Raw genomic sequence first — 17,913 nt, forward strand, 5'->3', positions numbered from 1 at the left:
AACTGTTTCTTGTTAAATATTTTAACTAAATTTTAACATGTTAATTTTTAAATAATTGTTTCTAATTAGATAAGTAATAGAAATAGATTCTATACATTAAAGAATACATCTAAAGAATATAGGAATATTTTAATGCACTGTATATAAAAATTTTCCAAGTAACATGAATCATAAATAATTATATTTATCAAATAAATTTGTCATTAAGAAATAAATGTTGCTACAAGTTATGAGAACATGATGCATCATAAAAAAAGTAAACATGTAGGTTAAAAACTTTTCATTTTAACTGGAAAAAAGTTATCAAAACATTGCTCAAAGTTACGCATATGATTATCTACATGTAATTAAAATACAGGTGACAGATGATAAAAATAAAAAGGATAAACAGAGGAAAAAAATAAACACTTATAATTTGATTTATAAAAATTATTAATTTTTATAATTTTTTTGTAAAGCTGATAAATCTGGGGTAAGAAACAATAAAACACACAGAAACAAATCAAAGTAGCCTTTATTCATTGATGGCATGAGCATACAAAAGACCAGTCAGACTAACTGAAAAGGTGCCAAAATTACCAAACCAAGTGCTTCCCTTACTAACACCCTCTGCCATGACATTTACTTTTTAGTCGATATACTACAAAAGCAAATAATAAATATATAAAAACGAATTTATTTTTATTATTATTTTTTACCAGGTATCATTCTTGGCTTGTGCCTGGGATGCTCTCACAGGTGGGCCAGAGAGCCAAGTCTGTGAAATTATATACAGTATATTTATAAATATCCCAAAGCCCAATGTATTAATCAGTGAAATTGGTATGAAACTTGAAACAGTTTGGAAAAATTTTCTGACAATATGGCAAGTTGCCAGAATGATGGTTTTTAATAAGGATCTATATAAATTTGAGTAAATGTTTATTGTCCTAGAAAACAGCGTTTAAAGGAGAGGAGCATCGAGCATGCGCAGTACAAATATCCAACTGCCGCACGTGATAATATTCCGGAAAGAAATTTAAATTGAATACTTTCGAATGTTAACGGCCTATTCGACGAAGCCTGAAGAAGAGCCCAGGAGGGGCTGTGAAAACGTTTGCTAATAGAACGAAGCGATTCTAAAAATAGAACCACACCGGGTAAAAAAGGTTAGAAGGGTTTCTTTTATGTTTATTGTCTTTTATGTAATGAATATAGGATAACTCCTGTGGCAGAGAGAGCAATACATATGGTATGGACTTTATCCATTTTCCATTTCTTGAGAGTTCAGTATACAGTAGAGTGTCATTTATCTGAAAGCCGTTGGTTAACTGAAAGCTTTCCAGTCGAATTGTGCCATGCTGAATTGAACGTTTTTGATATTAGATTAAGTTCTAAAGTATAATTTTTTCCCCCCCACTATATTTAGTTTGTACAAAATGAAGAAATAATTTTTAACGATACAATAGCCACAATTATTATTATAAAAATTTTCGTTAGGCTTAAAATTGACAAAAATTCAACGTGAAGCGAAACACAACAGAGAAGAATTTCAACATGGGATAGGTTAATATATTTTTTCGTACATAATCGGTTATCCGAACAACCCCAGTCTCCAATTGATTTGGATAAACGACACTACTGTATTTATTTCTTTTCTCTATACAGCTACTTTAAAATTGCTATACCAAATATACATGCACAACTGTGGTAAAGAAAAGTCCAGTCTTTGACTGCCTCTTGCAAATTTTCTCAAAGACCTTGGTTAGGCAAACAATGGTGTGTAACAATACAGCAATAACAATTTTTCTTTACACCAGTACAATGGTGCAAATATATCCAGCTTTCCCAAAGAAATGGACAACAATTTGATGACTAACACTTCTTGGGTGCTTCACTTTCAGAGGAATTTCCTCATTGGAAAAAATCAAAATTTGGGATTGCCATTTAGTTTCTAGCTTGTATTGATAAGACAAATGTTTCTTCGCCTGTAATGATATCCCACAAACATTTTGACATTCCATTTGCAAATTTTTCAATTATGTTGCAACATACTTCCACACAAATCTTATTTTGCTCTTCAGTGAAAGAATATAGCAGCCAGCAATAAGATCTTCCTTACGCAAAGGTGTGTGTTAACTTGCACACTGCTGCCAATCCAATCTGCAAAATGTTTGTAATCTTGTAAATTATCTGGGGGATCTCCCTGATAATTTAAATTATTTGTTGGAATAGCCCATTAAAAAATTAGTGAGGTTGAGGCCGAAGTTTTAAACGTAAAAATGTGTATGTAGGACATTCAGCACCACTTTCCTGTAAGCCTAGAAGTTTGACAATGGCATTTGGAATATCAAGCATGATTCCACTGACTTTCCAAACACCATTGTCAAGCTTCTAGGCTTACAGGAAAGCGGTGCTGAATGTCAAATGTACATGTTTTCACGTTTAAAACTTTGGCCTCAACCTCACTATTAATTCACATTGATCTTGCATATGTTTCCAGAGTGGAAGTTGATGTAAAAATAAAATTGCCAATGTTTTTGTCTTTGTTTAGGGAGCAAAAATGTTCACAATTTTGTTTTTACAGTTTTAGAAATCTCAAACTTTGGAATCTTTTATAATTTTGAATGTTGTTGTTGTTCTGATTCTGTTTTGGAACTTTCAGGCTTATATTAGAAGCTTGAAGATGCTATTCAGTATAGATGAAAACATTAGCTTTATAATAAAATCATTTTTGCAGGATTTAAATGTTTATTTCACAGTGTCTGTTATGTTTTATCAAGTTATGAACTGTCATATTCATAACAGGATTGCTTTACTATATATGCAACAGGTATTTCTGTATACCTAACACATTTTCCATGTCTGGAAATTTTTGCAGTGACCTTTGTATTATATTTTTAAAATTAGTAAAAATACTTTATATGGCCTCAAGTACAGAATAGAGATATTGGTATATGTTAACTTTGATTTTGTGTATATGGGGAATATAGGATAAATAAAGTTCAAAGTTCTTCGATTTAAAAATTAAACTTGTCAGTTGTCATAAATGTGGAATATACTATATGACTAACAAGACACAATCCAAAGATCTCCCATTTACCATAGAAGGTAGAAAGAATTACAGATTATAGTCTTTCCCAGAATTATATCATACACAACCTTTCCTTTTCCAGTGCCAGTTTAATGTTTTGACTAACATTTTCGAATCTATCTCTCAATCACCTTATTCTTGTTCTATTTCTAAAATTTGAGCATTAAAAATTCTTATATTTAAATTCTGGAATTTTCCTTAAAAAATATTTTAAGTGTCATTCTATTTTTAATTAATAATTAATTCATTTATATATAAATAAAATGGAAAGATGATGTTTTTAGCCCCATTATGTTTAGTTTCGGTTCTCAGTTATCTGCCACAAATTTTCTTTTCTTCACAAATTTTTGGATGGATTCTTAGACCAAATGTAAAATTTCACTAGCCATAGAAGAACATAGGATGAGTAATAAATGGCTTAGACCATTCTTTGAAGCAGAAATATCATCAGGAAATCATCAGGAAATGAATATTTATTTATTTCCTGATGATAATCACCATTGTTATTTGATTTAAAAAGTGGAAAAGCTCCATCCACAAATTTGTTTTTATTGCTTGCATGGGTACAGATTATGCATTTAGCACTATCAATTGAACTTTTTAATATACTTGACAACTCATGAAGAAAGGCACCTTAGTAAGATTCCACAGTACTGTCTTTGCAATATTTAAAAACTTTGTGATCAGCATTAATAAATGTTTCATCCAGATAATAAATACTCTTCTTTCCTTGATTATATTGACAGACTTCTCAAATAACAATGCTTCCATATGACCAATTCTGTTAAGTCTTGTAGTTTTAATTCTGACAATCAAATACAATAAACTGCCTTTAATAGACAATGTAATGTTGACTTGCTTATTTTTGGTAAATCAGAATCATTATTTCACAAAGATCAGGTTTAAAAAAATAACAAAAACAACCTTTACTTTATCCAGCAATAAAATTTTAATGAACAAACATTTTCAAGTTGATTCTTATTTTTTTTAATCCAACAGAACATCCACAGACAAGTTTTATTCCATAATATATTTGAACTTAACAAGTCAATAAGTGACTCAAAAACATTTGTTTGTTAAAATTTTATTGCTGGATAAAGTAAAGGTGGTTGTTTTTTTTTTTGCATTTTACATTGTTTATACTATATCAATAATCAGATTAATTGTAATAAGCTCATTTCTAAAGAAAAATTAATGAACTGTGCTTCTAATGGTAATGGCAAACAAACTCATCATGTTTCATATCTTGTCTTTTTCTTGCATGAAATTTCTTTTTAACCACCAACTCCACTTTTACATAATCAATTCCATTCTTTCTTCACAATAAAAGTGCTTGAAACTGACAACAGTCTTAATTGAAGTCTGCTGTGCTGCCTCAACTAACAAAAATGAATTTTGTTCTCACAATAGAGCATACATATGAATGTGAGATCTGGAATTTATCAATATTTTTTCTAATTATTTTCCTTCCTATTGCTTAAAGAATTTGAGAAAAAAACAACTTCAGCTGGAAAAATATACAACCCTCCTCTAAAAATGTCAACATTCTCTTGTCTCAAACATCTTAAAGCTAGTATTGTAAGATAAGTTTACAATTAATGTCTGATTTCATCACTTTATTTTGGGTCCCGGTGACACCTTTAACCTCCACACCTGCTACAACAACCTTTACCTCCAACAACAGTTAATCACATGACATATTTTCCCAAGACGGATCTGTAAAAGCCCACAGCCTCTCCCCTTCAGGGGAGTCTCTCGGCAAATGCCAGCTCAGTGACATCAAGGAGCCTACCGAAGAGCCATATCTCCGAGCATCATTTTACTAAGAGCGATCTGTATCTCAGTCACGATTTTTATAAATTTGTGCAAACAATTAAACAAGAATGAATTTGAACCTCCATGGAATCATCAAAGAGATATGATAACAATTCATGTAAGCTCTCTCTCGGCCCCCTTCTTGTATTCGGAAGTTAGAGAACAAAGTTGATAGATTCTCGATAGATATCGTAATCATCTATTTGTTATCTAATAAATCGTTGTTTCCTTGTTAAATGGAGTTATTTGCTCGTTTATTGCCTACGCCTTAACAACGACCCCTCTCTCCTCCTCCACTCAACCTGACAAAAAGAATCCCAACCCCTCAGGATCATAGAACATAAACCAGCCATCCTCTGACAAGTGGGCAGGTTTAACCAACCTGCTGCCAACAAAGAGGTACGACCTTGTCCTATCTCCAGATGGCTACCCACATTAACAAGTATTTCTTTAGTATTAACAAGTATTCTAACAAGGTTTATATATATTCAAGTATTATAAACATTGTCTTTTCTTATAACTTTTGAAATAGCATAAAGATGATTTGAATGATCCAGTTTCTGCCATTCTGAGGAAAATCGAATAAAAACTGAAAAATAGAATGAAGATGAAAAAGTCAAACAGAATAAAATTTCAAAAATTCAAACATTGCATTGTGGGTTTTTTGTTTATAATTCAAATTTCTTACAAAAATTTGTCAGAAATTCCAAATAAATTGTAACAGTTTAAACATATCTTATAATTTTCTAATACATGTTCTATATCTATTGATATTATGTTTTGCCTCAAAAAATACAAAACTATAAATTTAAATGCTTTAAAAAATTTTTAAAAAATTCAAATTTTTAAAGAGACTTAACTAGATATGATTTCTATTAAAATGAACATTTTTTCCTCAGTTTCCTGTGGTCCATATCTATGAAATTAAATTCTTGTTTCTATGTTTATATTGATTACCACCTTTAAATTTAAAAATAAATTCTCAGTTACTAATGGTGTGCTTTTTCTTTCAAAAACAATTTAGGATCTGTCCCATTGCAATTCTCTTTTTATTTTTTTAAGTTTCTTCCACTCTATAGGCACTGAGAGTGATTTTTGGCAGGCATTATGGGTTCAGCATTTGGTCACTCCCATTGTAGAATGGGAATGACCAAATGTTGAGTGGAAGGTTCCAACATACACAGGTCCATCCTCCCACAAAAAATTCCTTAGGGTCCAGGTCTGGATTCAAATCTGGGACCATGCTGTTGCCATTTACAATCCTGACCATTCTGTTATTCATTCATTTGTATTGAAAATGGATTTCAGAAGTGCTGTAACATCTCTTCCTTTTCAATAGTTCTCATATGCTTTAAATCTGCAATAATGATCCTATTATACTGCTACTATCATAACATTTTGAATTAGACTATTCTCTAAAAAGTTTTATGTACAGTACATCTGATTTTAGTATTGAAGGAATAGGAATTAATAAACCAACAAATGCCTAAATAATTAAGCTACTATATGGCTATAATTAAATAATAAATACAAATGAATTTTGTATAGAGGTAAGTGTTAGGCACCATCTCTTATCTAAATTAATAATTATAATTTTTAATAATTTAATAAATAATTTAGAACATTCTGGAAGAAAATAGCTGACCCAGGGCAGGGCTTGAACCCACAGCCTCCACTTGCCGTGCAGTGCGCTACCAATTGTGCCACCCAGACCCCAAGTCAGTCATTGCTTCCAGACATACTTAAATTTCGATATAACCTTTCACAGTTACTAACAGTGCTGGCTGGAGATGACTCCTACGTCCATGGCCAATAAGCATCTCCTCTACGGCACTCAGCCAGCTATCGCTGTCCCCAGTGAGGATATATATATATATATATAATATATAATAGGAATAGGAATTTTTAATTAATTAGATTTTCTTTGTATTTTCAGTATTTCTTTTTAGAAATTCAAATTCAATGGAAGCCTAGTTTTGGCAGCTTTGATCTTAAAGAACAATCTATTCTGTTTATGAATGTTTCAATTAAATAAATATAGACTCAACTGTTTAAAGACTACATTTGAGTCAATACAGACTTGAATGTTTAAAGACTTTTTTGATCACTTAAGTAAGTTATTTCAGTCATTTTTTTTCATCATTTTTACTCAATAAAACTACTTAGTCTGAAGTTTAAATCAAAATTTTATAATTTGTTACTGTCATAATAATCTATAAATTCATTCTAATTATAATTCTGATTTATTTATTATTCAATAAATCAGTTTTGACATTCATTTATATATCTTTTACAAAAATATAACATATCTTTTGAATCTATTATTGTCTGAAACAAAACGAAACATTTTTTTTATTTCAATAATAGAGTTTGAATATAGCATTTTAAATATAAATAAAGTTCATACTCTTCATAAAATTATTATTATTTGCAAAAGTAAAAATACTTCATTATTGGTATGGTTTTGGTAGAGATTTTCCTACACAATGTGTATACCAGTGCAAGTGTTATGCCAAACCAAAGTCAAGGCATAACTACAGAAAAAAATTACCTCTTCTATTATTGTTACTTTAAAATATTATTTAATAATAATAAATTCTAGTATGTATACATGAAAAGGTAATTTAGGTAATTATTCGGAAAAATGTCATCATTTGTAATTTTACAAAAATATCCAAAAAATTGTTAAAAAAATTCAATTATTAAAAGATTATATTGATGCTCTTCAAGCTATATAAATCAATATAATCTTGATTTAAATACAAATATTATACTATATTTTTTCTTTCCAATATGCACTAATCCCAGTATATAACACTTCAATTGAAATTAAACTTAAATTTGTTTTTAGATACAATTCATTGGCAAAAATTTGGAAAAAACCATATATGTATCAGACAATTAAGTTATATTATAAGGGAAAATTATTCTAGCAGCAGTACTTACGTGCAAATAAAATCACATTGGCTTATACTTAAAAAAAAAAAAACAGGTGAAAGCATCTCATTAAATTCTTGCACCTGTTTTTGAAGTGTAAGTATTTAATGAGATGTTGAAATATTAAAGTAAGATTTAATCTTGTACTGATACTGAATTACACCCGTTTGATTGAATTTCACCTGGTTAACTGAATTTAATCCATTCGTTAACCTACTTACACCAGTTATAGCTGTCTAATGAATATTAATGTTAAAAAAACTAAAAAAAAATTCTAAATAGGCAAAAGTAAAGTTAAATCTTGATAATAAAATGATATAATCTTTACATTTTAAAATAGCTACTGACATTTAATGTTTCAAGTCTTAGTTACATGTCATAGTTTTGTATAATAATTTTTTTTATAGTAGTAGGTTTTGCAATAATTATGTTTTATATAATATGCATTTAATTAGGGATTTATATATTTATTTTAATTACAATTTTTAGTAACTAAACTTAGTTACTAAAAATTGCCTAAAAGAGACTATAAATGCCATCCATAGAAAAAAAAAAACCACTAAAATTACATAAAGAGAAACCAAGACAAGTCAATGTAATTATTTCCAAAATTGTCAAAACTACCACTAAATTTTTGTCAAAGTATCTATTGTGCAAGTTTCAAGAAATTGAAAAAAAATACTAAGAACATAAAAATTATTTTCATATAAAAAAATAAATATATTAAATTTATTTTACAGACTATTTTATATCATATTTCTGCATAGAAAATAAAAAATTTTTAAATTATAATATATTAAATTATAATTTATATTCCAAGCACAATAAAAATTTGTTAATTCCCACATTTGTGTAGATATAATCAATATAATACAAGAAGTGTTCAAAAAGTAATGATCATTAATCTTTCCCAAGGAAGCAAATAAACTCAGGGCATGTCCACTGGCTGAGAGGTATAGGGAACCTTCATATATGTATTAATTTTTCCCACCAGCAGAGAGAGCATCAGTCACTGGCAGTCAGCATATGATTGAGTGCATATAGTAGAATGCCTATTATTTTTCATTTGCTTTGAAATGGTTAGATGACATGAGCAGCATTATTGTATCAAATTTTACCAGAAGTTTGGTGTAAAACCATTCGAAAGATTCAGCAGGCTTTCTGCAACAATACCATGAGCCCTCATGAATTAGGATGTGATACAATCGCTTCAAAAATGGCTGCACACCAGTGGAGAATGAACCACACTCTGGCATGCTTGCAACAAGCCAAAATGAGATCATCGTTGGTCATGCAAGACCATCACCATTCAAGCACTTGCAGACAAGGTAGGGATAATCAGTTTGGTAGACACTATATTGAAAGAATTTTCTCATGTAGTATGTGTCCTCCAAACTCATACTGAAAAAGTTAACAGAGAAGAAGCAACTCTGACTAGAAGTCTCACAGAACATGCTAAACTGTGCAAATGGCGACTTCCTGGATGCAGTGATCACTGGGGAAGAGGCATAGATTTACGGATATGACACGGAAACCAAAACATAGTTGTCATGGTGGAAAGATTCACAATTCTGAAGGCCAAAAATGCATAGAGGGTGTGTAGAAACATTAAAGTCTTGTTGACCATTTTCTTTGACTTCCATGCTGTGGTGCATCTCAAGTACATACCAAAAGACCAAACCATTATTAAAGAGTACTACCTGATCATCCTCCATCACCTTCTTGGCACTATGCAATGCAAACAACCAGATTTTGAACACAGGAACTTGGTAGCTCCATGACAATGCACCAAATCATTCTCCATATCTGATTCAGATTTTCTTGGCCAAAAACAACATTCTTCTGCTTTATCAGATTCCCTACTCTCCCAATCTGGTTCTTTGTGATTTTTGGCTGCTTCCAAAGCTGAAGATGCTGCTGAAAGAAACCTGATTTGAGTCTTGAGAAGGTATTACGTAGAATGTCATGGCACAGTTAAACAACATTTCCAAAATGATCTGAAGTTCTTCCAACAATGGAGGAACCACTGAGAAAAGCATGTGCAAGGCCAAGAAAACTATTCTAAAGGGAATTAGGGTTTCTAATCTCCAGGTGGATAATTGTACTTTTTCCCAACCAATGAATGACACTTTTTGAACACTCCTCATATTTTACTCAGTACTCTTGTCACTGTTTAATAGGAATATAACCTGTGTAAACCAGAATAATACAGTACCAAATATTTTTTCTGGTTTGGCAGGTATCTGTTTTAAACAGTTTTATTTTACATAGGAAATTACTCCATTCCAAAGAAGTTTTTTTCATTTAGGCATGTTTCCATTTTATTCAGGATCTGTTTTGGACAGTTTTACTGTATAAGATGTTATTCATTCTAAATGAATATTATACAAAATATCTGCAAAAATAACACATAAAATATTGAAATTTCAAATTCTTTGTTGTATTTTGTGTGTAAAAATGCTGAAATAGAAAAGACATTAAAATATTCTATGTTAACACCAAAACTGAGTTTGTTTATGTATAAGAATCACAAGCAACTGTTATACAGAACTCAAAAGATCTACTATTGTTCCTCATAAAATTTTTTATATATGTTGAAAACTGAGTTTTATACAACAGTTACTGGGATTCTTAACATGAATAAATTGAGTTTATCTACTGTATGTTATCACATATTATTGTGCTGTATGCCATTGCAATTTTGTGAAAATTCTGATTCATAATAATTGAAAAAGTAACATTATATATTATTTTAATATTAAATATAATTTTACATGTCATAGAATCATAAAGTAACATCTGATACTTAATGTATACATTATATCTTTTTAAAACATATCTAATACTGCACTGTACATCCATATTTCCAGAAAATTCAATTTTATTCCAAATTTCAATCAGAGAGAAAAAAAATTTACTTTAATAAAAAAATTTTTAACATTCAAAATTTCAAAGAATGAGATTTTGAGCTTCTTTTTAATCTTTAGCTACAATATTTACAAATATTTTGCTTTTGTAATTGGATCATTTTAGTTATTTTTAATATACAGTAGTTAATACATCCTACATCAGAGTACCATGTGAGCATAATATGTAAAAACATTTAAGTAGCTGAATTGAAAGTTTAAATACAGTAATTGATATAAACACAAACAAATATTAGTAAAAAATAAACTCATAAATCTTTTTCCAATTGTATAAAGAGAGTTATTTTTTATTCTATGATTAGAAGAAAAAAACTATTGTAAACAAATTTTTTTCTCTACTTATAACATATCCATGTTTTAGGTAGAGAAAACATTCTGTAAACTTATTATATATATATGTTACATGAACATGATTTACAGTTATATATATTATATGAATTTTGACTGATTAAAAAATTATTTTTTAAAACTTCAATCAAGAGATATACAGCTAACAGAAAAATTTGAAGTTTGTAGAGTACTGTTAAAAAATAAATCATACTATATAATATTTTAAATTACATGTAAATTTTATTGAAAATATTGAATTTAAATAATTTTTTTAATAGAAATTTAAACCTTTTCATTGTTTATTTCAATGATGACTACAATGGAATTTTCATTATAAATATAACAAATTTATTCAATATTGGTCACTTCAAAAAATTTTCATGTTAAATCCTAAAGTCCTTAAATTTAAGTTATTTAAATTTAATATTTTGTAATGCATTTATTATTTGAAGCATCAATGATCATGCATAACTACAATAATCATAACAAATTATAAAATTTTGAATAATAGTAAAATAATAATAATGATTTTCTAATTCAAAACTTTATAATAATAAGTTTTTAAATTACAGGTATATTGCATTAATAATATATATATATATATTTTAAATAAGAATTTGCTATAACAACTTTAAGTTTTCATTTTTTAAAAATTAAAATATGTTTTCACAATTTAGAAAATATGCAGATAATATTTCATCAAACATATCATTTCATATAATAAAAACTAAAAATTATCTTATACATTAAAATTTAATTCTTAAAATTTAAACTACAGTATTTTATGGAAACAGAATAGAAAATTGATTTAAAAAAAAAAAATTATTAAAATTTATAATCAATGCATAATTTAACAATTTTTTAACAATAATTCTATTTTATTTTATTTATTAAAAAATATATATCTGTTTAAAAAATTAAACAGATACAAAAAAATTGATTTTTCATATATCATTCTTATAATTTTATTATAAGAATAGATTTATAATGATGTACTAAGAAATCAAATAAAAATACATTAATTGTATGCAAAAATATTTCTGAATATGTTTTATATTCCAAAGTTTTTCATACATCAGCTGATTTGAAATTCATTTTCTTTTAGTTCAGTTTATTAGGTGAGTGACTTTTTAATGATTCATAACTGCTAGGTTTGTTGAGATAAACACTTGATTACCTACATATGAAGGATTAACTTTAGAAATTTTTTTTCTCTACTATTTCATAGAGTTGAGGAATTAAGATAAAACAAAAGTCGCATTGTTACTCATGTAGAAGTGAATACTCCATTTAATGAATAACAAATGCATTTCTTTGTTTAAAAAAAATTATCAACTTAACTGAATAAAAAGGAAAATTCTGATCCAGATTTGATAAATTTTATTTAATTCAAAAAGTAACTTTATTCACACTCTGTTTTTATTACAGGAACAAAAGCCAATTCAGATATGACAAGCAATGAAAAACAATTTTTTTTAAATTTCTAACTGAAATTTTGTTTCAAAAATTCTATTAAGAAAATTTCCTATTAAATAAAATAATTAATTATTTTCTACATTATTTTAAATTATTAAGTTAAAATCTTATATAACAAATATCTGATTTATTATTTTTAAAAGTTTTTAGATATGTATAATCAAATTACATATTAAGCCTTTTGAGTTATCAGATTTTACTTTGTAACTTTGACAATTTAAAATGTACATAAGCTAATTAAACTGATAACAGATTAAAAACCTTTGTTAAAGAGTTCTTAGAATATTCTTCAAAAATTAATTTAAAATTCCAGAAACAAAGTTTATCACATATATTATTCATGTAATTAACTTTATTAATTTAAATAATATTTTAGATTGATAAAGAAATATTAAAATAAATCAAAACTGCATTTTTTTTTATCTACTGTACTTTGTCAATCTTAGAATATTACAAAATTATACTTCTTGAATTGTATATTTTTTGGTCTTTCTACTTTAATAATTATAGATTTTAATTTCCATAAAGTAAGTTTTAATAACATCAAAATAATATATAAACCAATAAAATTAAACAAGAAAAATGCTACAAAATTAATTGATTTTAATTCGATCAATGAAATCAAAATAAGGAAAAATAATTAAGTTATAAACCATCAAAATTTAAAATGTATTTTACTTTTATAGTAATTAAATTAAAAATGAATATTTTTTGCTATTCGCTTATTATATATAATCCGCAGGATGATTAAACAAACTCCAGTTCAATTTACCTTCAATGCAGATGCAATACCTACATTCTACAAACAGATATTGATTAACATACAAAATGCCATGGTTCACAAAACACATTAAATAACTAATAATTTTTAATTTTAAAAAATTATATCAACCAGATTACGCTACAGTTTAGTAATTACAATTAGACAATATGTAAATAAACAGAATCTTAAAAAAATATTTTTTAAGCGAAATTATTTTCTTTGGATATTGTCAGTAAAAAAATAAGTTAAGTACAATGTTATAATACATTACGTTATCTGTATCAAAGTTTAAAATACCCAAATTACTTAAAATATAATAAAATCAAACAGTTTAAGTTAAATGTTTTCACATGATTTTTCACAACACATAATATAACTTTTTATATTACAAAATTTAATAAAGAAACTACTTAAACTAATAAAAACTGATTTTTAAATATACACATACAGAATTTATCAGATTGTTCAGTATTTTTACATGTCAAAACATCCAAAACTCAAGAAAAAAACATTTAAAATGAAGCTTTTTATTAACTTCTCAAATGTTTTCAGCCATTCGAACGACATCGTAGCGCACAAGCATCCATCATTCGATTTTATTCCCAAAGGTGGTCATTTGAATGGCCAAAAACATTCGAAAAGTAATAAAAAGCTACATTTTAAAGGTATTTTCTTGAGGTTTGCTTGTTATTTAACTGGAGTTAGAGAAGAATGTCGAAGCATTGGACAAAAAACCAAAGTTACTCGATCTAACAAGACTTTTAAATCAGCTGATTACACAAAGTAAAATTCAGAAAATCATTTGTATTTATTACATACTTAAAACTCGTGATTTATTGCAATATTTCCATCGTTTATATTACAAAATTTAAAATTGAATGAACCTTTTTTTTGTTTTTTTTCTGTATTATATAGCCCAAAGGTAAGAATCAATATTGACATTATCATCTTTTGATAAAACACCAGGCAGCACTTCACTTTTAATTTTTTTGGTTACAGATTCTAGATAAATGTTATATGTTACAGAAGGGAATGATTTATATTAAATTACAATTATCTATAAAGGAGGAAATTCTGATTTAATTTGTTAATAAAACTGTTGACAATTAACAGGATGATGAGACAATTTAATACTGTAATACGTTTTGGGTAATTAAAACTTGTGTTTACTGAAGGAACGTTTGAAAATTTTTATATATAAAATACATTAATTTTCCTTTCTGATCATCGACCTTCTTTTAAGACAAGTGACTTAGGCCTAATCATAAGCTTACATAAAGAATTATAAGAAAAATATACTGTATTTATTACCTCTCCATCGATAACGGGGTTCATCCCTCGGTAAACTTCTACTCTCCGTAGATTTTATTGTTAAATAAACAATTTAAAACGGTCTTTGTAACGATCAAGAGTCATCACCTGTTGGATTCAAGCGTCCACCTTGAAGACTCGATGACGTCACTCGGCCTTACGTCACGCGATCACATGGTCGTAGACGGATACAGGTGCATTTAAACGGGAACTATTTTTCGTTTATTTATTTATTTTTTATTATTGTAAAGTAAAAAATTCCGGAAAAGTCTTCGATAATTTCACGCGTAATGGTAATGGATTTAATTACGATAATATCCTTTGGATACGAAAGATACGTGAAATTGTCTCACCTGGTGGCCAATTATTAATTTGAAAGTTTGTCGAGATTATTAATTTAAAAAACAAAAAAAAAAGGAAAAATATATTAACGAAGGAAATAGTAATTAAATAACGTTATATTTAATTATATATATATATATATTTAAAATCTATTGATTTTTTTAAAAAAAATACATTTTTAGATTGCACAAGTTAGACGTAACACAGTTCAGGGACGCGGTTGCTAATATTTGGAGCAGATCGAGGTAAAATATTTAAAAAATCAATTATAATTTATAAAATTTTGGAATTTTTTTGTATCAAAATTATTTATTTAAAGAAATACAGATATTATAAAGTTTAAAATAAAAGAGTGATGGAATATATTTTAAAATTTATTTAAACAAAAATAAAGAAAACAAAGCAAGAATTATATAAACAGTTTTTTATATAAGAAATGACTCATACACGCAATAGTATTTGTTTACAAGATTTTAAATTTTGTTTTATTACAGATATTTATACAAAAAGCCTTTTTATGTGTATAAATACACACAAATATACACATATAGAATATAGCGAGGTTGCGAACGTCGAACGTCGAGCGCTACTTACAAGACAGCGGCGCTCGACGTTCGACGTTCACGTTTTAGAGATGAAAACTTCGGCCGCAACCTCGCTAATATATACAAATAATATAGAGTATGAGTCATTCACACTCTATATTATTTGTAGCACTTAGTAACTAAAACTTCTTGTATTTATGTATGCATGTTTATAAGTATACAGTGTACTGTACTGTACATGTATATATGTTTTGTAAGTAACAGGTAAATTTTTTTATATAAGATGTGATTCACATAATATTATTTGTATGTACTGTACAACATATACTTAGGGTAAACATAATGGAAAATATACATACGACTAATATTGAATTTATAAACTAAGGCAAACTTTAACATTAAAACAATGTAACGCTTATATAACCTAAAAATTTATGAAGAACAATTTATTTAATTATCTATATGAATATAAGTATATAGATTTAATTCACATATTATATATATATGAATATAATATGTGCTATATAATATAATAATATAATATATATATATAGTATAGCTATATAATATAATATATATTATATAGCTATTTTGTCACCGACTTATACAGAATAAATTCTTTTATAGTGTACCTAGTCTACAGATTTTATTAAAATTAATACGAAAAGATCAAATCAATTTAAAGACGTTTAGTGCAATTGAAAAATATTATAATAAAAATCCTAAAAGGATTCAAACGTATTAAAACATATTTATATTTTGTATTTTATGCTACGGCTGAGAGAATTAAGGAGACTGGAACAGCTTACTGTATTATCCTGTCCCGATTATTCAATGAAGTGAACAATTTATATATATATATAAAGACAATCTAAAAAGGTACTGAAGTCATTAGTTAATTTAATGATTAGGTTATTTTTAATTTTTAAATTCTTAAGTATTTATCGTATCATTTAATTTCCTGTTGACATTGAAAACCAATATATGCTATATTGTATCGTACAGTACTGTATTAAATATAAGGCTTAAAGGAAATAAAAACTATACTTTATATAATCTTTCCTTGTATTTATTATGTTAAAAGGCAAGATTAATTCTAGCATAAATTTATTTTTACAAGTAAAGTAAATATAAATAAGATTTAATTATTAAAAAATGAAATGAATTATGTTTACCTACCTTTTTCGATTTTTTTCGTACTATTCTTTCGGAATGGGAACGTCCAAGGATGATTTTTTTCTTCCCGTACATAACAGTTCATATAAGTTACCTAAATGATGTAGCAGAAATATAAAACACATTGAAAAACCGCACTTGAACAACACACGTCTGATAAAATAAGTCAGAAATACAGATTTAATACATATCCGTTTGTCTCCCGTCATTACGGAAATGAGAAAAATAAAAAAATAAAAAAAGAGAGAGAAAAAAAAGGAAGTGTGATGTACTCTACCAGAGAATGAAATTGCAGAGAAAAGGATATTCTGTAACCGCATGTTTTTATCAAGTAAGGTGACCTTATCTTTATAATTTCATCAATTTTAATTATCGTTTATGACGCAATATTCCCAAGTAGAATTTATTATGCGTGGCAGTAAATGTCTCTCAAAAGAAATCATGTGATGTTTAAGTATAATATGTTGGTTAATCTAATCATAAATATAACTACTGGTGCGGCTTAGAGATGACATATGAATAGACTTAGAATGTATTTTTTTACCTGTGGGAACCACAGGAAAAGAAATAAGAGACATCTATCTTGATAATTTTTATTTTGTCTCATTTCAATTAAAAAACTTTTATTGATAAAAATATCCGGTATGATGACAATTAAAGTTTTTTGTTTCATGTTTGTTGAATTTTAATCGTCAAAAAATACATTTTTTCCCTTTACTTCCGTGATCTGTATTAAGTATTAATGGGGCATAGCAAATATTTTCAATACAATAGAATTTATTCAGTAAGAAGACTTCTAACAAAAGTAAACGAATAAAGCATTCAATTTATTATAATTAATTACTCAATTCTGTGACGTTTGAGACAATGTTTAGTAAAATAAACTATTGCTGCAACACGTATTATTAAAATATTAAAACTAAATGGAAGAAATGAATATCAAGGTCGCCTTTCTTTTTTTAACAGTAAAGGTCTTTTTTTATTTTTTTAAATAGATTATTTAGTATAATTAGCGGATATTACGTGTTATAATGACACATAGCATAATCCGCTTATTTATATAAGTGATTATTATTGCTAATTTGAATTTCCCTGACTAAGATCATAAAAATAAGCATTTTATATTAAAAGTTTTGTATTTTTTTCACATTTAAAGTTAAATACAATAAATATTATATAAGTATAAATTTAAAAAATTGGAATTTAGATTCATTTATC

General features: G+C 27.2%; 1 protein-coding gene across 4 annotated transcripts in view; it reads right to left on the reverse strand.

Moving 5' to 3' along the window:
• The window catches only part of Rgl (Ral guanine nucleotide dissociation stimulator-like), a 35,770-nt gene extending 18,692 nt beyond the window's left edge, over positions 1-17,078 (reverse strand). Inside the window, exons 1-2 of one of the 4 annotated variants that reach the window (XM_067280982.1) lie at positions 16,973-17,078; positions 16,699-16,789 (exon numbers count right to left, since the gene is read on the reverse strand). In XM_067280982.1, the coding sequence (XP_067137083.1) occupies positions 16,699-16,770 (72 nt within the window). In that variant the 5' untranslated portion in view covers positions 16,771-16,789; positions 16,973-17,078. Of the gene's footprint in view, positions 1-14,632; positions 14,795-16,698; positions 16,941-16,972 lie in introns of those variants that run through there. The other 3 variants (XM_067280981.1, XM_067280983.1, XM_067280984.1) reach the window with 3 other exon arrangements.
• Between the last annotated feature and the right edge of the window lie 835 nt (positions 17,079-17,913).

Source organism: Centruroides vittatus, unplaced genomic scaffold, assembly GCF_030686945.1.
Source record: "Centruroides vittatus isolate TY-2023 unplaced genomic scaffold, ASM3068694v2 contig_900, whole genome shotgun sequence".
NCBI lineage: Eukaryota > Metazoa > Arthropoda > Arachnida > Scorpiones > Buthidae > Centruroides > Centruroides vittatus.